This window comes from Myxine glutinosa, chromosome 1 (assembly GCF_964187855.1).
Source record: "Myxine glutinosa chromosome 1, kmMyxGlut1.1, whole genome shotgun sequence".
Classification (NCBI taxonomy): Eukaryota; Metazoa; Chordata; class Myxini; order Myxiniformes; family Myxinidae; genus Myxine; species Myxine glutinosa.
In genome coordinates, this window is record NC_136261.1 from 279,549,108 (window position 1) to 279,571,945 (window position 22,838).

At 45.7% G+C, this 22,838-nt stretch overlaps 1 protein-coding gene across 1 annotated transcript in view; it reads right to left on the reverse strand.

Annotated features, from left to right (window-relative positions):
• Nucleotides 1-298: 298 nt before the first annotated feature.
• Nucleotides 299-22,838, reverse strand: part of LOC137438016 (fibroblast growth factor receptor 2) — a 150,340-nt gene continuing 127,800 nt past the window's right edge. Inside the window, exons 13-17 of the mRNA XM_068132870.2 lie at nt 16,393-16,515; nt 15,944-16,014; nt 8,474-8,611; nt 7,159-7,264; nt 299-4,409 (exon numbers count right to left, since the gene is read on the reverse strand). Coding sequence (XP_067988971.1) covers nt 4,248-4,409; nt 7,159-7,264; nt 8,474-8,611; nt 15,944-16,014; nt 16,393-16,515 — 600 coding nt within the window. The 3' untranslated portion in view covers nt 299-4,247. The remainder of the gene's footprint in view (nt 4,410-7,158; nt 7,265-8,473; nt 8,612-15,943; nt 16,015-16,392; nt 16,516-22,838) is intronic.

Here is a 22,838-nt window from a genome sequence, read left to right on the forward strand (position 1 = left end):
TGAGGGTGGAGAGTTGAGGAATTTAAGTCACATTTTTACATTGGATGGATGTTCCGTGGGTCCCTGTTACTTAATAATAATAGTATTAACATTAATAGTAATAATAATAATAATAATAATAGTGAAGATAATAACATGGCCGAGTGTAAAGCATCATAGGCTAAGTGAGTGTGAAAATGTAAAATTAAGGTAAAAAAGACTTTTAATACAAATGTAAGTCAACTATGAAGATAGGCACATACACATGGCTGACCGCTCCCTGGGAGGCGGGTGTTTCTCATAATACAAATTCACAGGAAATGGTTTAGATAATTTAATCAAATGAACAGTTCAATGGAATAATGATGTGAACTAGACAGCATAAGGTACAAGAAAATGAATAAAAATATTTTTGGTTAAAAAGCCAATAACTTAAACCTACAAACCATATAATATCCATGCTACACAGTCGGTGCGAGGAAGACAAGTGGTGCTAATGGCAAACTGTGCGGTCGTGAGGGTGCTGTGCATCAAATGTGCTGTCGTGTTAAAAATGTTACTAGTTTCATGATGCATGGAATGTTGGGCAGGAATGGCAGATGATACTACAAATATAAAGCACCCACTTTTTGATATGTTCATGACAAGCGATAAAGTTTTCCGACCCATTAGAGTAAATATACTTGATGCAGCATAACTTCGTGTGTCTAATGAATGAATGTGACATTGCTCAGCGTATTTTGCTAACGAGGCAGATGCTCATGTATATGATCATCGATTCCTATTTATCGATGTGGATGGAACAAAGTATTGGAAATTCCATTTTTACATTTGTAGTGACTTTCCAACTATTGTTTCAAGATAAATATATTTATTTATTACCAATAGTCCTGCTTCATTTGAGTTGCTGAGCGTTGTTCCAAATTTAGCTTCAGTTGTAGCTTCTTCAATTTGAAAGTACTGTAGCTGCAAGTCCAAAGCAAACGCAGAAAGGGTTGTGGAGAGGGACTGAAATGGCTTTTCCACAATTTCACCATTAAGAGTTCATGGCCCGGTTGCTCGAAGCCCGGATAAATCATCTCCTGTGGTGATAAGGATTGTGGAGATTGTTGCCTGTATCCTGAGACTTCATAAATTTTCCAACAATCGATGGATGTCTGTCGAGTTACGTTACACAATGGGTGAACCATTTCTCCTTCACTCCCTCCGTCGAGCGACAGTCGTCTCCGACACGACACCGTTTACGGCAGCTGCAATCGTCAATCGGGCCTTCCTCTTCTTCACATTATTCATTAGGGTTTGGGAAATGTACTCCTTATGATCTTTATATCTGGCGTCCGACACAACATATCCCATTGGGTTGGAGCAAAATTTACCTTCCTCTTTCGAGTGTGACCGACTTCACCCGCCATGACTGTTTTTCAAGCCGACGAGACGGTGCATCGCATTGCCAGACATTGCCATCGACCAATCGAAAGTTTATCCACACTTTATCCAGCCTTTCAACAACTGTGGATCGGTTAGTTATCCATGGGATAAGAAATTTAAACACAACATAGCTCTTGTATAGGGGTTAAATTATCCGACTGTATAATAGCCGGGAACTGTGATAAAACATTTATTGACTCAGAGTGTTTATGGTAAAGCAAGTACCTATACGAGGTAGTTATCTTGTTGGTCGACCTATGTCTTATTTGGATAGAAATATTTTAACACTATATATCATATATCATTAATGACGAACTAATTAATCAATTCACATGCGCCACGACGTCATCATGCCAGCAAATAAGCGTGTGGTGCGAACCGATAGAAGAAAAACGATATTCATTACTGATCACGGCAATATAATGCAATGTCGGCACGCTAATACGATGGATGATATGGCAGGTACGCGCATGACACGGCACGTACAAGCATGATGACACGGCACACACAAGCATGATGATACGGCACGTACAAGCATGATGATATGGCACACACGAGCATGATGACACGGCACGTACAAGCATGATGATATGGCACGTACAAGCATGATGATATGGCACACACGAGCATGATGACATGGCACGTACAAGCATGATGATATGGCACGTACAAGCATGATGACATGGCACGTACAAGCATGATGATATGGCACACACGAGCATGATGACATGGCACACACGAACATGATGACATGGCACGTACAAGCATGATGATACGGCACACACGAGCATTATGATACGGCACATACAAGCATGATGATACGGCACACACGAGCATGATGACACGGCACGTACAAGCATGATGATACGGCACGTACAAGCATGATGATACGGCACACACGAGCATGATGACACGGCACGTACAAGCATGATGATACGGCACACACGAGCATGATGATACGGCACACACGAGCATGATGATACGGCACGTACAAGCATGATGATACGGCACACACGAGCATGATGACACGGCACGTACAAGCATGATGATACGGAACACACGAGCATGATGATACGGCACACACGAGCATGATGACACGGCACGTACAAGCATGATGATACGGCACACACGAGCATGATGACACGGCACGTACAAGCATGATGATACGGTGCACACGAGCATTATGACAGGGCACGTACAAGCATGATGATACGGCACACACGAGCATGATGACATGGCACACACGAACATGATGACATGGCACACACGAGCATTATGATACGGCACATACAAGCATGAAGATACGGCACACACGAGCATGATGACACGGCACGTACAAGCATGATGATACGGCACGTACAAGCATGATGATACGGCACACACGAGCATGATGACACGGCACGTACAAGCATGATGACACGGCACGTACAAGCATGATGACACGGCACGTACAAGCATGATGACACGGCACGTACAAGCATAATGATACGGCACACACGAGCATGATGATACGACACACACGAGCATGACATGGCACGTACAAGCATGATGACACGGCACGTACAAGCATGATGACACGGCACGTACAAGCATGATGATACGGCACACACGAGCATGATGACACGGCACGTACAAGCATGATGACACGGCACGTACAAGCATGATGATACGGCACACACGAGCATGATGATACGACACACACGAGCATGACATGGCACGTACAAGCATGATGATATGGCACACACGAGCATGATGATACGGCACACACGAGCATGATGACACGGCACGTACAAGCATGATGATACGGCACACACGAGCATGATGATACGGCACACACGAGCATGATGACACGGCACGTATGAGCATGATGATACGGCATGTACAAGCATGATGATACGGCACACACGAGCATGATGATACGGTTGGTACGAGCATGATGACACGGCACACACAAGCATGATGATACGGCGCACACACGAGCATCATGATAAGGCAGGTACGAGCATCACGATACGGTACGCACGGCAGGTATGAGCATGATTACACAGCACGTACGAGCCTGATGATACGGCAGTTATGAGCATGATGATACGGCAGTTATGAGCATCATGACACGACACGTACGAGTATGATGACACAGCAGGTACGAGTATGATGACACAGCAGGTACGAGCAGACCTTTACATTCCCTTCTGTTGCCAAACACAGCATAAATCCCGTTCGGTGGGCTTAAGGTTTGCCTTCCTCTTTCGAGTATGTTTGACTTCAGCTGCCATGATAGCTTTGCAAGCAGACGAGACAGTGCAATGCATTGTGGGACATTGCCATCTACCAATCAAAAGTTTATCCACACCTTATGATGTGGATATCCCTTATCTATCTAAGATATCTAAGATGAGCTATCCCTTATCTGATGGATAGCTATCCAACCGTAGTTTATCCATCTTTATCCATCGGGTAGTTATCCTCTGGATAAGAATTTTAACCTCAGGTTAGCTCTTATCCCCTGGTTAAGTTATCCGAGCTTCCAGCAACTGGGCCCAGCTCTCTGGTGGTTGGTCACTGGATCGATCTGAAAATTGAGAACAGCTGTGGCTCACAATGAGATGGGAGTGCTCATGGTGCATATTCCTGCCTTCTGTCTTTGAATATGGAAAGATTGTATCGTAATAATGAAAAAGGTCATGTAAACATCATTTCTATACATATCCCTTATACTGCTTGCTGACTTGCATCAGCATCAATAAAAAAATATACACACAACTATGCATTAAAAGGCACCACCATCGATTGCCCTTGAGGGAGGACATAGATTTCAAAAGAATGGAGAAGAGTTATCATCATGGTTGTGATGGATACGTGGTGTTTGGTCCTTGCCAAGAGGCTGTTCCATCTGGAAGGTCGTGAGAGAAGACTGAATCATCGCCAGAGGAACATGAGCTACGTGTCCCTGGAAGGCTGAGAGAGCAGAGCTCAAATGGAGCAGCCAGGTCCAGGTACTCCTAGGAAAACAACCCATTCAGTCATCAAGCAACCCACTGAAGTGTCAAATAGTTTTGTCATTATGCAAATGGGTTGCATAATCACATCATGAAAAGTGATCAAGAACTTCAGGATTATGGGGATCAAAGGAGGTGGCCTTGTGATGGATATACTAAACTAACATGCCAGAGTTAAAAAAAACAAACAGCTGAATTGAAGCAGTGTAGCGGAAAAGCATCGTATTACAGCAAACCAGGAATCGGTCGGTGTTCTATTAGTTTCCTACACTTCAGGATGCACAAAATTAGAATCGGCAGATACAGCCCTGGCAACTTTGAGCAGAATTGTATATTAGCAAAAATCCAAAATGGCCACCAACAGCAGTTATTTAAATGTGAGAATACTCCTTTATGTTATCTGTAAAACTTACGAGCATGAGTTTCGTGCTCATGCACGGCACACGCAACTATTTCGCACACGGCGAAATAGTTCGGTAAAATGCACGCGGCAGCGTAGTCATTGGCACACTGGCGAAAGCAGTGCCCTCTCCGCTGCATGCCAAATCACCTATTGAACAGCCATTGGCTGTTGCACGTGTTGCACTATAACAGTATTCCGGTGTGATTGTGCAGGGTGATGAGGTAGATGGATCAGAGCAGAGTCACCATTCCAATTCCAAATTCTATTACTGGAATAATATAATCAAAGATGCACAACATGAGATGCCGGCCTGGCGCATTCAAACACAATATTCGCGGCAACCGGATGTGCTGTAAGAACAGTGGTGTTGTTCACAGCAGATGGTCCGAGGCTGCATCTCCACTCATTATTATTATTTGGACTGGTTTCTGAGTTTGAATATTATTAATCATCATTATTCTGAATTGTATAATAATCACAGATATAAAACAGGAGATGCAGGCTTGGTGCCTTCCAATATGCCGTTCGTGGCAACCTGAGGTGCTGTAAGAGCGGCTGTGCTGTGAACATCCGGTGGTCAGCGGTTGCATCTCCACTCTTTGTTATCATTCAGGCTGCCTTCTGCGTTTTAATATTGATCTCGTCATTATTTTGAGTTTTTTATGGGGTGGTAGTAAGGAAAATGGGGGTAGTAGTTTTTCTCGTAACACGCGTCCCCTACCGGTGTACACCGTAGGGGACTATAGGTTTGCACTCCGTCCCTCCGTCTGTCAGTCTGTCGATCCGTCAGTCCGTCACGCAAAGAACAGCTTTCCGGACTTTTTTTTCTAAACTCTTAATGCTAATGATTTCAAACTTGGTACATGGTTTCGTCATGACAAGTTACAGATCAAGTTCCAACTGCACGACGTTTCGATCATTTTTGACAAAGTTATGGCACTTTGAACTTTGGGAATTTCCCCAACAGTTTTCCGGACTATAATTTGGAGTGCGGTGAGTCATAATGCTGTCTTCTATGACAGTGCTACCCAATGCCGGTAGGGTACATGTATTGCAGCGCAATACTCAGAATGCTTGTTTAGTTTGTGTTACGGATCCCGGATTTAGGTGAATTACTATTCATGTCATTGCTTATTAATGTTTATTCTATTAAAGGTTGTTGTGGTTAAATGGTTAGAGAGGCTCCGGATAACAGGAGACCGGAAACGGGATAGTGAACCGGAAGAAGAAAAACAAGACACGAGGTCCTGGAGAAGCGGCTATCTTCTTCTTCTCATCGCCCAGCTCCGACGCAAGCGGTGTCGATATTGAGCAGCGTGGGGAACGCTGCGTTTGAAAGCCCGTCTGGCGAGAGGAGTTACCTGTGCGGGGTAATTACCGGTTACACGTCAAGTTGCCGTGGGTTCGTGCACGGAACCAAGCGTCCGGCACAGTTCGTCTCCACGTCTACAAGGACGCGTACGGGTCGCACCTTGGGCCTCGCGCGCTTTGCGAGCCGCGCTTTGCTTTGCCCGCTTTGCTTTGCAAGGAGGTGTGCGCTGCAGCAGCGGTTCCCGGTACGCGACGTGCACGTTTGGAGCACGTCAGCCAGGGGTTCGTTCAACCGCCCGTGTGCGGAGAAGTCGACCTTCACCTTGGTCTGGAGGGGCCCAGAGACATTGTGAGGGACAGTGACCATTGAGGGGTCGTGAGTGGGGAAAGGGGGAAAATATATGAGATGGCCATCTTAGTAATATTGGTGATTGATTGTTGATGGTTGTTGATTGATTGGGGAATATATTATTGAGTAATCCGGATCCTTGGTGTGGGGTTTCTTATTGACTTGAATTATTGTGTCTTTCATATTGATTGCGCTACGAAAGCGTATAAATCAGAGATCTTTCTGGCGGGGTCCTCCCACGGTCCGGGGGTCACCAAGACCAGGTAGTTACCGGGAGGACCACGTAACATTTGATTGACGGTACAGCTTCCCGCTCACATTTCCCACAGGAATTGCAGTGAAGCGGTTCAGGTTCGGTAGATGTTCGGTAAATGTTTCTTTAAAATGTTGTTGCTATGCATGTAGCCGATATGGATGGAATAAAATTCCATGTCTGTTGGAAATATTTTTTTGATGTGGTGTCAAAATTAAACTTAATGTTAAACTTAATGTTGATATGGCACACTAATTAACAAGAACATTTCAAACTGGCACTTCATGTCAAAAAGGTTGCCGACCCCTGGTGTAGACTATAGAGTATAGACTATAGAGCAACAGGAGTCAGCAAGTGTCACTATTTCGATGATAAGGAAACAGTGAGTGTGAAATGATAAAAAGATGAGAACTATTTGTACCATCAGGGCTCTTACCTCATGCGAGGTGATCGTGAGGATGTGATCAAGGTCATTCACTAGTTGGGTGAACGTTGGCCGCTGCATGGGCATGTGTGCCCAGCACTCTCTCATCACCAGGAAGCTGGAGACAATGGATCAGACACGATGATACAACATGAAACATCAGTACTGGCGATGTCACTACAATGGCACCACTTTTCTCACCACACTCAGCAGTTCATTCCCGAAAGAGGAATTTCCTCCTCCCTATGGATGCCAACCTATAGGGATTGGCCATACACTTATCCTTTGAAATGCTGAACGTCAAGCAAGGAAGCAGCACATCCCACTTATAAAGACTTTGGTATGACTCGGCAGGGGTTTGAAACACCAACCTCCCAGACAGAGTGGACGCTCTAACCATTACACGACCCAGTGAAGGTGGTCTAACCTGCTAAGTAAATAAAGACTTGTTCAGGCTTTTCATGGTGTGATTCATGAATGTTACTCCAATCTAAATGACCAAACAGCCTAACCGTAATGGTTTAACCTTGTGAGCTCGTGAGCCATAATAATATACTTGTATGCTCTTCCCTAATCTTCCAAATTAAGCTTAGATTGAATAAGTAAAAATTAAAATTAAGGTGATAGCGTTTCATCCCGGATTTGTTTTCCTGAGAAGTGAAATCTAACTTTAAAGGAATAAGCCGTTCTCACTCATCAGTAAAAAGGGGATGTTGCATCTCAGAGGATGCACCATGGATGAGGATGTAAAGCCAGCTGTTGCGGCTGTATTTTGGTTTTGGGCATTGAAAAAGACGAAGCCACAGTGGTATGATGCACTGGCCAAATTCTTAGCCTACTGGTTAAATAGCATAAATAAGGTGATTATCAATTGCCAATGGAGGTATGGAGATGGCAGGCATGATGGGGCATATGCCCTGTTTGTCAATTTTCATTTATATGCTGTCAAAGCTAAAGGGAAGGTTAAAATCATATTCATTTGCTCATATATATTTTTTCTATTTGATGATCATTTATGAATGTGTTAGATTATTCACACCACGACATTAATTTTTCAAAATCAAAAGTTATAATCGAGGAAAGTCCACTCCCTCTCCCCCTCTCTCCCTACCCCTCGGAATACCCCCACGTGACTGACAATTTGGCTTCCTCCCTCAGTTCATTATATATGGTCATTGGTCATCCATATGTCTTGTTAAATAACAGCCAATTGAAATAATCCATGGTCTCTTTACTGGGCTGTTCTATTATTAGTCTACTACCTCCTCCCACCCCTCCACACCCACCTCCCACCCCCAATATAAATACCGTAGATAGATATACTTACAGCTCAGTACTGCAGTTGCTGGGCTGTTCCATTCTGTATCCATCTCTTAGCAGCTTAAATAGTTCCTCCACTGGGATCCCAGGGTATGGAGATCCACCCAGAGTAAATATTTCCCACATCAACACACCAAATGACCAGCTGAGGTGACAACGTGTGCAGGGACAAAATAAACAAATCATTTGGGTTGGTCAGGTGCTTCTATCTGAACACTTGCCTCATGAAGTTAACCCGAATACTGGGTGCAAATCATGTAATGTACACTACTGTGCAGAAGTCTTAGTAACATTCAGGAGTTAGAATATATGGATGTTATGAGCATCAACAATTTACTCAAAGCCTCCACTCGTGTTCTCTACTATTACAACAACGTTGGCTGTTATTAATACAACATAGTTTGAGAGAGAATAAACCAGTCTTGTGATTTAGAGCAATCTTTAATTCACATTGATTGGAATATTCAAAAACTTGTGATCATAACAACTCAAAGTAAACTATATATGAGCAGCTAAATATTAAGTGTTGTAGTAACTATAATCCATCACATTTACCAATCAAATGTAATTGACAAGTAGTGATCCATTCAAAGTACACGCCCCCATGGGGCAATTCCACGACGTTACGGAGTGACACTTTGAGTCATTTTTGTGAACTTTGATTGCTCTAGCATAGTGATAAAGCCACTAGTACCTACTCTCTATATATCATATTGTAAAGGAAGAGTTGCACTTTACAGAGATATTAATGGAGTTCCTGTAAGTTGGACCATTGTCAAGTAATTAACATTCAAAAACTGTGTTACGGAGTGACACTGTCTTTTGTCATTTATTAAACAATAACAACATTTATTGAAAACTCTGCTCTCACAATAGTTATAAAATTGTAATGAAATAATGGGAAGATACACTAATAGTTGTGCCTTCAGTACAGGGGTTTCAAAATTCCAGACATGACCTAATTACTCTGAAATAATTACAATAGTCCCGTTACGGAGTGACGAAAAATCCCGTTCCGGAGTGACGAGTCAATTTTGAGATTTCTCCCAAAGCAACAAATCATTTCTAGATAACGCCAGGCTTTCATTCTGAACCCAGCTGACTTGTGCTGGCGTTTCAACATCTAACACTTTAGATAAATAATAAAAAAAAAATATCTGAACTGAGAAAATATACAATAAACATATAAAAAAGTCAAGAAATAGACTAAAGAAATTGAGAACAATTTACGAGTGGATGACCAGAAACAAAACAAAGTTTGGAATTAATCAGTTGGCCACATCACAAAACTTCACATGACTGCCCTGCAAAAGGTTCCCTTTCCCAAAGGACATTCAGCAAATACATAATGATTGCGATGGTCGAGGGATGGCTGAAGAAGGAATCTGACGACTTGGTTGGAATCAATCCAGGATTTATCTTCCACCTCTGGGAATGTATATGCCAAGTCAGATAGGCCCATTTTTCGCAAAAATGATACTTCCAAACAACCATCATCTACTATCTGAGTCACCTGGCCAACAAACAACTTCTTAGATTTTTTTGTGACATACTGCACAGTCACAAAGTCACCAGGGTGCACTTGGGGTTGACTGCCTGACCTGGGGCGCTCAGCAGGTGCTGGACTAGCAGTATTTTGACATTCCAAGGATGATACATGGCACTCGGGGTGAAGACTCACCAATTCAAATTGTTCCGCTGTTGAGTACATAGAGGCGCTCACAACATATTTCCTCACAGGTTTCACACAGTGTGTTTGGTGTGTTTTCGGAAGCGACGTCACTAACTGCCAGCGCTCGTCCAATTGCGACTGTCACTTCTCAATGTCTCCTGCTGCGATGAATAAAACTTCGATCTTTTTGCACTGTGCCGCTGCTACGCGGAAGAAGGATTCTGCATCAGATACAGGATCCCCAGCCAGATTTGCCAACCAAACTCTCCTCTTTACCTCACCTCCTATCCCATCAACAGCACCCTTACCGTGAGATGTGGCAAAGAAATTCCAGGATAATTGAATCTTGAACAATTCCTGAAGGAATGTTAGATTGGAAAACAAGAATTTCTGTTTAAATTGACTGGCTGCCCCATCTGAAAAAAAGTCAATCGCCCTAATCCTGGGGTGGCGTAAAATCAGTGTGGTGATGATATTGGACAGGAAGGTATGAACAGCATATTTGCCATGCTGGAGGTCATCGCTAACAATAACGAAAGACTCGGTAACATTAACATCAATCCAGGCGCACACTGTGAATAGAGTGACTTGGACGTGGCTCCAATGAGCACTCTGGATTTCATTCTGTTCTATCGCAGCATAGTTCTCTGCAAAATCGACCTGGACGACAACGCGATCACCATCAACTGCCTTCCTTCTATCTTCAAAGAAGTAGCTCTGCTTCCTCTTGATGAATGAGTGCAAGCTGAAGTATGGAAGTTGGTTGCATATCTCATGCAGGGCATCCTGAACAGTCCCATCTTTAGCCTCTTTTGTGGCCCGCTGCTCAATTGTCTCCCACTGAAACCACTTCAGCGGCAGGTTAGCTGTTTCGTCGTCGACAGAATACACTGTGGCAAACTTGGTATGGCATTCCTGACATTTTCCTGTCATGCAGTTATCCGAATCCTGATCACATACAATGCTTCCAAGGAATTCACGAAAGTTGGTCGAAAGTCCAGGTACATGAGATGACAAGGCCTCCAATAAGAGGCGCATGTTTTCGTGATATCTGCAGAGGCAGACATTGTGCGGAAACTTTGAATTGAGGCATACATTGGCTGGACGAAGTGCTGCGAATTTGGAGTAGCTGATCTTGATGTTTGGATATTTCTCACAAAACAAACTGTATGCCTCTCGTATTGTCATCATGAGGAAACTCTTTTGTACCTTGTCCTTCCGTTTCCCAGTCTTAATGACCACAAAGTCTTTCTTCCCTGGTGACATCCATGAAATATCTGGCTGCTCATAAATTTTCTTAACAGCATCACTAACATCGGCAGGAACTTTGTGCTCGGGAGCATACTTGCTTTCCGTGTCAACTTCATGTCGGGTAGGTTCGTTTCCGACAGCAAGCCGTCTGATAACAGCTTTGCGTTTCCTCGGTGATTTCGGGAGGGCCTCTCGAGCTCGTTTAACAGCCTTGCCGATGCTGGAGCTGTTCTTGTAGGCAGGAGACCAAGAAGTTGGAACAGGACTCACAGTGATTTTGCCCTTCGCCCGACATCTCCGCTGACGCACACGTTCACTTTCCCTTGCCTTCGCAACATTAGCAGCACGCGCCTCTCTCTTGCGTTTCGCATCCAGCTCCCTGCATTTTTCCTTGTGCCTGTCTCGAAAACGCTTTTGTCGCTCGGCAGCAGTCAATGGCATCCTTTCTGTAATATGAATGCATCGACAAATTATCCATATGAATTGCACCGTACCCTTCTACGAATCATCTAAAAGATCATGAAATGTTTTAGGCCACAAAAACTGACAGTAGAGGTTGTAAGCGGCTTCACTTAGCTTGTCCACTGCAAAGTTGGCGGTCCGCGGTGGCGCGGTTATTTATCTAGTTTTCCTATTCGACGCGTATCCACAGGTGACAAAAGAGGTGTAGTTTGTACTCACCGATTGCTGGATATAAACCGATTTCAAAACCGCTCAAGATGACCACGCGTAAACTTGAAACTTGTCATATGGAAGTAAAATCTGGCATGCAATGAATTCTGGGACAGCTACTCTGCCGCCACATTTTTCAGGCTGAGTTATCAATTGTTTGACAGAATGAGTCACTCTAACGTTACGGAGTGACAAGTTTTCTTTTTAATTTATTTTCTGTAGATAAAAAAAAAAAAATTATACTGTACAATGATTGGGTGGTATAAGTTCTTAATGACCCTGGATTTATTTGGTTTTTCATCCACCCAGTTAAAGAGAAAAGTAACCAAATGTCAAATTTTCGTTATGGAGTGACATGTCACGGAGTGACATCTGACTCCTAATTTGAGTTTTAATTTTAAAGCATAGAAGGACAACTCATATTTTTTCAATTGGTTTTGAAATAATCTTCATACAGGTAGCTTCTGATGGATAGCATTTGTTGACTTCATACCAATGAATTGAGAGAATGAATGAATTAATAGTTCTTTGCATTATCGAGGGCCAATTTTACTGCGCTTTTCAGTAGAATGACTTCATTAATTGCAATGAGTGATGTAAGCCAACAGAGCAAGCTAACTCAGTGATCTTGATATTATCTGAAAGTACATGTTTTCAGCTTTCATTTGGTACATAACATGAACTTTTTCAGTCAAATTTGAAATTTGACCTCTGCGGACCATTTCTCGTGGAATTGCCCCATGGCAAATAAATAAATAACATATCCTCCAGCGTGCAACATTGCAGGAGCACCTTAGGCACCTGGCGATACAGCAGTGCAGCACATAGAGATGGTAAAGGGAGGGAGAGGTGTATAATAATTGATTGATTAATTGAGTAATTAAAATAAATAAATAATAATCGTAAAATAATTAATTTCTTAATCAATTGGCTAATAGCATACCTAAACCACCAATGTTTCATCTGAAACTAACTTGTTGAAAGTTAATTAAATAATTAATTGATTACTTGATTAATCAATAAATAATTAATCAATAAATCAAAAATATCTTTTATAGCCACATCACTTGGTCACTGTCGTGTCCCAATATCAGCTTCTCAGCTCAAAAGGTGCCCGAGATATTGCCCAGATGAGAAAGAAAATAAATAAGTGATAAATAATGAAAATAAATAAATACGAATGGTAAATTAATGAAATTATTAACAATTGGCTAATATAATACCTAAACCACTACTGTTTCATCTGAATCTGTAACTTTAAAAAAAAATTAAATAATTAATCCAATAATGATATAATTAATTGATTAATCAATAAATCATAAATAACCTTTACAATCAAATCATTTGGTCATTGTCATGTCCAAATACCAGCTTCCTAGCTCAAAAGGCACTTGAGATATTGCCCAGATGAGAAAGAAAATAAATAAGTATTTAATAAATCGATAATAATAAAATAATTAGTCAATTAATTGATTAATCAAAAAACAAAAAATACTGTTTTTGCCAAAGCACGCGCTCACTATTGTGCCCAAATTTTAGCTTTCTAGCTCAAAGGATGGCTGAGATATCGCCCGGACAAACAAACAAAGAAACAAGAAACCGGAGTGAAAACTGAGTACTCCCTTTCAACACACGTCATCGCCGGGCCCCTTTCGGTGCCCGGCGATGATGTCATGCAACGCCTGAGGATAGAACAGGAAAGGAGCGGTGTACAATTACTCATCGTCAGGTGTTCTGTCATTAACATCATGAGTTCCTCTCTACTACACACCTATAAAGCTAAAAGCTCACTTATTGTACTGCAGAATACAGATGTAAGGATTAACTGTTAGCTTTAAACAAAATGGCTAAAATTTCAGTAGAATGTCACCATATAATTGTTTCTGCATAAAGAAGGAAAACAATGGTGAAATAGCTTGCGTCACTCGATTTTCAAGGTGTGGTATCCAAAGCATAATCAACAAGTACAAAGGACCATCATATGTAATTGACAAACCCAGAACTGGAAGACCCACAAAGCTGTGTAACAAGGATGCGCACCCCTTTTAGATACTGTCTTTAAGGAATAGAAAGAAGACAAGCGCTGAATCGACAACAGAACTGGCAGAAGGCTTAAGTGTCGTTATCCATCCATCAAGAGTATGGAGGTCACCTTTGAACCCAGGACTTTAAGGATGTGTTGTAGGAAGAAAACCTCTGTTAAAAAAGGGGAACAAGACTAAATGGATAAAATATGCACAAGAACACAGAAAATGGACTCTGGAGCAATGGTCAAAGGTGCTTTGGATAGGCGAGTCAAAGTTTCAGTTATTTGGATCTAATTGCAGACAGTATGTGAGATGACAAAAAACTGAAGGTTATTAAGAGCCAATTGCTTGAAGCCAACAATTAAGCATGGAGGAGATTCAATTCAAGTGTGGGGTGCATATCCTCAAGTGGTGTTGGATTTATTAAGTGTGGGGTGCATATCACACACCTCAAGTGGTGTTGGTGTTGGATTGCTGAGAATGTATGGTGTATTAACTGCAGCAAGGAAGAAACTTTTTTTTATCCGCCATGCATTCTCCAGTGGTTGCAAGACTTATTGGTCCAAACTTCATCTTACAACAAGATAATGATTCAAAACACTCAGCTAGAATAATTAAAACTCACGATGGTGGATTCAGGGAACTCCCGGGAAGGTTTAATACCCAAAACACCCGGTGCGCGGCCTCCATAAACCCTTGCCCCCTCCCTTCAAAAGCGATTGTTTTTTCACATGTACAAAAAGGGTGTAACCCCTTTCAAAATTTTCACCTTTTGTTACCTTGTAGCGTGGAATTGAATTGCATTAAATCATACTTTTCCCACCTTTATTTACACATCGTAAACCACAACTTCCAAGTGAAAAACAAATTCTACACATTTCAGAAAAATTAATTAAAAATACAAAACTACTCGTAGAATATCTTGGTTGGATAAGTGTCCTTGTTCTTGTTCACTTGCAGGTCGCTCTAATTGCAATACAGGTGAGAAAAGGATACTAACAAAAAAACAGCTGATATTTCAATAATATATCTGCATGATTTTTAAAGGGTGAAAGTTCATTTTTATATATTTTCTTTTAAAACATGTCGGTCAAAACACTATACCATCTACTTATTACGTAAGCAAGAATGGTAAAATTTCTCTCTTCCCCTCTGCATTATATTGTCCATACGTGAGAGGTGGCGGACTGATACGACATGGTGCTTCATGGAGGGGAGGACACACATCGCCTCAAAAATTACTCTCACGTGCACATGTGACTCAGCAAGGAAGATCTCCATCTGTACTCTATAGGATTGATATTCCCGTCAACAAAACGTTGGGTCTTATATCTTAGTATAGATTATTTGAAAGCATCCCGAAATTTTTTTTCAGAGCTTTTGAAGTAAAAGGGTGAACATATTTGCTATTAGTTTACATCAAGGTACATTGTGTAAAAAATTGGTTATTTGAATAACATTTTCTTTTTCATATAGGTGTATATTTTTGCATTGGACACAAAGTTTTAGTTTTTGCTTATGCATCAGAGTAGAAAAATGCAATGTCTAACACTTTTGCACAGCAGTGTATTTACTCATCAATGATCTACTAATGTCTGTGTAAAGGTATATTAAAACATATTAGTAGCATTTTAAAAACCATGGAAAGGGATCAGGGGTTAAAAGCAGCCAAGGACCCATGCCAGTTTCAGGCATAACCATTGCCTATCAAGATTTCCCTGCTCTTATTAAGATTTCCGAAACAAAACCTCACATGTTAAGAATATTTTTGTGTTCCATCCATTTGAGAAATATTTATCTTTACAATAATTCAACCTCCATTTTCCCTACCACTGTCACTGTATGTGATGCTTACACATCGCTTTGATGAGTGTAAACTCTGTCAAAAAGAGCTTCAGGAGCCATCCACTTCACTGGAAGGCGACCCTGGGGGAGATGAGCATAAACATCAAGAAACAGAGAACCAGGAGCAAAGAACGTTCATACAAGGCCCATTTCTACTCCACGGCATGGCGAGGTGGACTAAACGAAGCTAACAATTTTTACCTCCCTCCAACGAAGAAACAACAAAGTGATGACAAACCACTGATTGGTCATATATTTAAATGGTAGAAAAACAAAGCATGCCAAATTATTCAGTGCACTGTTTGAGTAAACGACCGAATGCATGCAATTCAGACAAGGACAAAAGCTGCAAAACTAAATAAATGGATAAAGCAGCTAAGCTAGAAGTGATGACAAGGTTTGTTAATGAGGTGAATAAGGAGTCACAGGAAGTGCATGATCATAATTATTTTTGCCTACATTGCTGGTCTTTTTGTAGTAGTCGATGTGGTGGATGTCCCTTGCGAGCCCAAAATCTGCAATCTTCATGAGCCGCTCTTCTGTGACAAGAACGTTTCTTGCGGCCAGGTCTCGGTGGATGCACTGTTTCAGGCAGGAACAGAAAATGAAACAACTTGTAAGGGAGCGACATCCAAAGTTTTCTGATTATGAGAGTACATGCTGCTGAAGTAGTATCCTGGGCAAGAAGTATGCTGGTGGTTCGCTACTGCATTCCCAGAGAGGGTCCAGGACAGGAATTTGGCCAGCACACAATGGCCTACCATTCATGATCAACAGTATCATGAGACCTTTCACCACTCCCAAGCAAATCCAAGCAGGTGGGACAGCTACCTTAACATACCTTCTGTAGGATTGGATGATGTAATCTATGATGCTTTGCCTATGAAAGAGGACTATAGTTTGTAGTTCAAATCATATTTGGCTGAGAATCACACCAATAGTAGGTAACTCAAATAACAGTGAGTTAATAACTGATTTGTCTTGTGAGATGTTAGAGTGTTTTGATTAAAATTCATGCACTGAAAATCATTAACAGGAACAAGCCATGTGTGTGCATGTATAAAACTGAAAAAAGCTGCATACAATGGATATATCCTGTGAGAATATTTCCTTTTAAAATTAGTTTTGAAAATCTTTAATTTTAATATGCTTTCCTGTTATCTATGTTTTATCTCCATCCAGAGTGCCTTGTTTAATTTGATTTTAAGTTCTAAGAATATTTATATCAAACAAAAGCACACTACTTACTCTACTCTCCAGAAAAAAAATGAATGCACAGACGTATTAAAAAAGTCCATTGCAACGTAAATGGAAAGGGGGGCTTGTATTACTACACGTTAAGTGAACGTCAGGATCCACAAATTCGTCCTGTAAACCTATCTTTCCCCACTCCCCATTATAATTTACTAGCTGAAGTACCCGGCATTGCCTGGAGGAATTCAATGCAATATGTATTGAAATATTTTCTGCATGACAAATTGGGGAATGTTGGTGTTATGGTTTTGTATGAATTACCAATCTTGGGCGTTGCAAAATGCGCTTGGACTTGTATCGAAATGCAATACGCAGTTTCCGTTATTAGTTTGCATACATATAATCTCAACATATGATCTTCACAATACATATTACTCGATCGCAGCAGTGTGTAAACGACAAACTCACTTCAGGCCTAAACACGGAAGTGTTATAATATATCTGTGAAAAACAATCTTTTTAATAGCAGGTGCACGTGTAAACACTATAATAAATAAACTTGTGTTGTTGACAACAAATCACGACAACCTCAATATACGATCTTCACAAAACATATTACTCAATCAGTCCCGGGAAAAAAACCCAGGCTGTGTATGAGCACAAGACTCGATCGAGGCCTGAAGGCCAATTATCTGGTTTTATCTGGGGTCAAAACTTTTTTTTATCCAAACATAGCCTTGCTTGGACCTTCCTCTGGATGAACAAAGAGGCCATGCAAAGTTTGGTTGTACTGGTTCCTGCAGGGTCCAAATGCAAAAACAAACAAACAAATACACAAACTTTCTTCTTTATATATTAGATAATCCCCATTTGAACACCCCATTCAACATCCATACCTGCTGGGCAGCACAAGCCAGTACCCCATTCCAAGGAATTTGGGGAACTAGGTTTTTGGCACGACTTCCTGACCCTTCACGCAGTTATGTATATAAGGGAATGCTCGTGGACACTCAGGCAGTTTTTGAGTTGCAGCAGACAGTATAGCAATTGCAGAGAACGAGAGAGAGTGTGAGAGAGAACGAGAGAGAGTGTGAGAGAGAACGAGAGAGAGTGTGAGAGAGAACGAGAGAGAGTGTGAGAGAGAACGAGAGAGAGTGTGAGAGAGAACGAGAGAGAGTGTGAGAGAGAACGAGAGAGTACGAGAGAGAGAACGAGAGAGAGAACGAGAGAGAGAACGAGAGAGAGAACGAGAGAGAGAACGAGAGAGAGAACGAGAGAGAGAGAGAGAGAGAGAGAGAGAGAGCACACACACACACACGCATGCAAGTTAACAGCGTGAGCAGACACCCACAGAGCTGCGAAACCATGCATTCTGACTCTGTGGGCTATGTTGCATGTATTTTACCATGCATTCTGACTCTGTGGGCTATGTTGCATGTGTTTAACCATGCATTCTGGCCCTGTAGGCTAGGATCCATGTGTTTGACAATGCAATCTGGCCTTGTGGGCTAGGTTGCACGTGTTTGTCTGACCATGTGTTTTGGTGTTTGGGTCAAACTGTATGCAATATACAAATGGAATTGTCTTCAATCCGTGATATCACAGGGCAGAAGTAATGGAAATATAAGACAGGTGAGAAAAACGGGTTTTATTTACTAAAATTCCTCTTTTTAATTCGAAAAATAAAATAATAAGATACTGTAGTGGCTACCGCTGGGTTTTCACAATCGCCTTGCACCTATGAAGGACGCGGAGCGATCACCATGCCGGGCTCGTCCAGGACGCCCGGGCAGGCCCGCGCTCAACTTGCCAGGCCTCGGTCGGGACGCCCGGGCATGCCTGGGCAGGCTCGCCCTCAACTTGCCAGGCCGCAGCCAGGACGCTCGGCCACGCCCCCTCTCGCCTTTCCTGGGCAAACGCTCCGGGATAATGTGTGTATATATATTGCTGCCCGATAAACGGGCTTTTCAGAGTACCTGAGTGTTTTGTTTGAATAAAGCAACTCGGACGAATTCCAGCTTTTTGTTGCGTCCATTCTTCCGATCGACGTGGGAGCCCGAGCTCCTTCATTGGTGACCTACCGACATGGACACGGCAGTGGCCCATAAACTGCCTACCTTCTGGGAGGCTCACGCGGCGGTTTGGTTCGCACAGGCGGACTCCCTGTTCGCCCTGCGAGGCATCACGGCCGACGACACCCGCTTCCACCATGTGGTAGCAGCGCTCGGTTCAGCCACCGCGGCCCGCGCCCTGAGCCTCCTCGAGAGCCCACCAGCCGCTGACAAATACGGCGCGATTAAAAAGCTCCTCCTCGACGCTTTCGCCCTCCCATCGGCGGAACGCGCACGGCGCCTGCTCGACCTGCCCGAGCTCGGCGACACGCGCCCTTCCGAGCGAATGGACTACATGCTTTCGCTGCTCGGCGAGCACTCTCCGGCATTCCTGTTCCGGGAGCTGTTCCTCCGTCAGCTGCCTAGCCCGGTACGCCTCGCCCTGGCAAGCACGACGATCACGGATCCCCGTGCCCTTGCCAGGGAAGCCGACAAGATCTCCGCCGCAGGCCAGCGCATGGGCCAGCAGCAGCGACCTGGGGCCCACCGCCGTCCCACGCAACACCCATGGCGCCCGAGCACCCGGCACGGTCGACGACCGAACTGCCGACGCAATTGGCGGCCGCTACACCGAGCCGACCACCTCCAGCACGACGACCGGGGCCTCCACCTGACCAAGCGTGGTGCTACTATCATGCCAGGTTCGGACAGAAGGCCCGGACATGCCGACCCCCGTGCACCTTCGGCAGGCCGGGAAACGGCCGGGCCGGCGTTCATTACCAGCCATGAGCGCCGGCCACACGGGCAACTTACTGTTCATCACGGATAAAGCGTCCGGACGGCGCTTCCTGTGCGACACCGGCGCCCAACTGAGCATCATACCCGCCTCTGACCAGGACAGGCAGTCCGCGGTTTGCGGCCCCTCCTTGGTTGCGGCCAACGGATCGGCCATCCGCACCTTCGGCCCGCGCAACGTCACCCTCTGCTTCGGCGGCCAACGCTTTGCTTGGACGTTTGTAACCGCAAACGTGCCCATGGCTCTGCTAGGCGCCGACTTCCTCTGTGCACACGGACTGCTGGTGGACGTCCAACGGCGTTGTTTAATCAACGCCGAAACCTTCAGCTCCCTGGTATGCACATTTAGCAGCTCCGCGCCGACCGAGCTGGCATGTGCCCTCCCGGCGGCGAACGAGTTTGCTCGCCTGCTCACGGAGTTCCCGGCCCTCATGCGGCCGACGTTTTCGGCCGTCGCAGTACGGCATGGGATCGAGCACCACATACCAACCATGGGCCCGCCGGTCTATGCCAGAGCCCGCCGCCTCGACCCAGCCAAGCTCGCCGTGGCCAAAGCCGAGTTCGATGCTTTAGAACACCTCGGCATCGTGCGGTGCTCCGATAGCGCGTGGGCTTCGCCACTACACATCGTCCCAAAGCCAGGGGGCGGCTAGCGCCCATGTGGCGACTACCGCCGCCTTAACGACGCTACCACCCCCGACAGGTATCCGATCCCGCACATCCAAGACTTCTCCGCCCGTCTGGCGGGACAGGTCATTTTTTCGAAAATTGATCTCATACGGGGATATCACCAGGTACCTGTCAGGGTGGCCGACGTCCCTAAAATGGCAGTCATCACGCCGTTCGGCTTATTCGAATTCTTACGGATGCCGTTTGGTCTCAAGAACGCGGCTCAGGCGTTCCAGCGCTTGATGGACGGCGTGCTGCGTGACCTGCTGTTCCTTTTCGTTTACCTGGACGACATCCTCGTCGCCAGCACGTCCCGGGCCGAGCACCTCCTCCACCTCCGAACACTGTTCGGGCGCCTCAGCAAGCACGGCCTCATCGTCAACCCGGCCAAATGCCACTTTGGCACGACGGCCGTTGATTTTTTGGGCCACCACATCACCAAGAACGGGGCCGTGCCGCTGCCAACCAAGGTCGAGGCCATCACCACGTTCCCGCATCCCCGCACCATAAAGGCCCTGCAGGAATTCCTGGGAATGGTGAATTTTTATCACCGCTTCGTGCCCCGCGCTGCTCAACTCATGCGGCCCCTCTACGAAGCCCTCCAGGGCAAGCCGGCCAAGCACGACATCGCCTGGTCCGCAGCAATGGACGCGGCCTTCCAAAGCTCAAAGCGGGCCCTCGCCGACGCAACACTGCTCGCTCACCCGGTGCTCAACGCTCCCATCGCCCTCACCATGGATGCCTCCGACTACGCGGTGGGCGCCGTACATGAGCAATGGGTGAACGGGGTTTGGCAGCCACTCGCTTTTTTCAGCCAGCAGCTCCGGCCGAACGAGCTCAAATACAGCACGTTTGACCGTGAGCTCCTCGGTCTACACCTGGCCGTCCGCCATTTCCGCCACCTCCTGGAGGGCCGACCTTTCACGGCGGTCGTCGACCACAAGCCGTTGGTTTATGCAATGGCCAAGGTCACGGAGCCGTGGTCAGCCCGCCAACAGCGCCACCTCTCCGCCGTGTCGGAGTTTACCACGGACATCCGGGGCACGTCGCCGGCAAAAACAACGCCGTGGCCGACTGTCTTTCCCGGGCCAGCGCGAACGCGGTCCACCTGGGCGTGGACTTCGCGCTTATGGCGGCGGACCAAACCACCGACACCACGGTGCAAGCCCTCCGGGCGGCGGACACGGGCCTCCGCCTGGCCGACATCCCCTTCGCGGACACTGTCCTGCTCTGCGACGTCTCCCAAGGCCAGCCTCGCCCCATCGTGCCCGTCACCTGGCAACGCCGCATCTTCGCCTCCCACCACGGCCTTTCCCACCCGGGCCGGAAAGCTTCCCAGAAGCTGGTGTCGGCGCGATTCGTCTGGCACGGCCTTCGTCGGGACGTCCGCGATTGGACCAGCACCTGCACAGCCTGCCAACGGGCCAAGGTCCACCGACACACCCAGGCCCCGCTGGCACCTTTCACCGTGCCCGAACGACGTTTCGACCACGTCAACGTGGATCTGGTGGGCCCCCTCCCCCCATCACGGGGGTTCACACACCTGCTCACCATGGTGGACAGGACCACCAGGTGGCCGGAGGCCATTCCCCTCGTCTCCACCACCACCGCCGACGTGGCGCAGGCTTTCATCGCCACCTGGGTCGCCCGCTTCGGCGCACCGGCGGACATCTCGTCAGACCGCGGACCACAGTTCACCTCCGAGCTGTGGGGCGCGGTCGCCCGCAACCTGGGGGTCAAGCTCCACCGTACTACGGCCTACCACCCCCAAGCAAACGGGTTGTGCGAGTGATTCCACCACTCCATGAAGGCCGCGCTCATGGCCGGCCTTCAAGACGGCGGTTGGGCCGACCGGCTGCCGTGGGTCCTTTTGGGCCTCCGCACGGGCCCCAAGGAGGACCTCCAGGCATCCACCACCGAGCTTGTCTACGGCCAGGCGCTACGCGTCCCGGGCGAATTCGTGCCCGACGCTACCAGTCCCTGGTCCGCAGCTCACCAGCGCTCGGTCCTCCAGGAGGCCGCCCTACAGTTTGCCCCCGTGCCAACATCCCACCACGGTGACCCCCAGTCCTACGTCCCCCCAGCACTTCGCACAGCGGAGTATGTTTTTGTGCATCACGACGCACATCGGGGGCCACTCCGGCCGCCGTACGACGGGCCCTTCCGGGTCCTGCGACGGGGACGACAAGTCGTTCG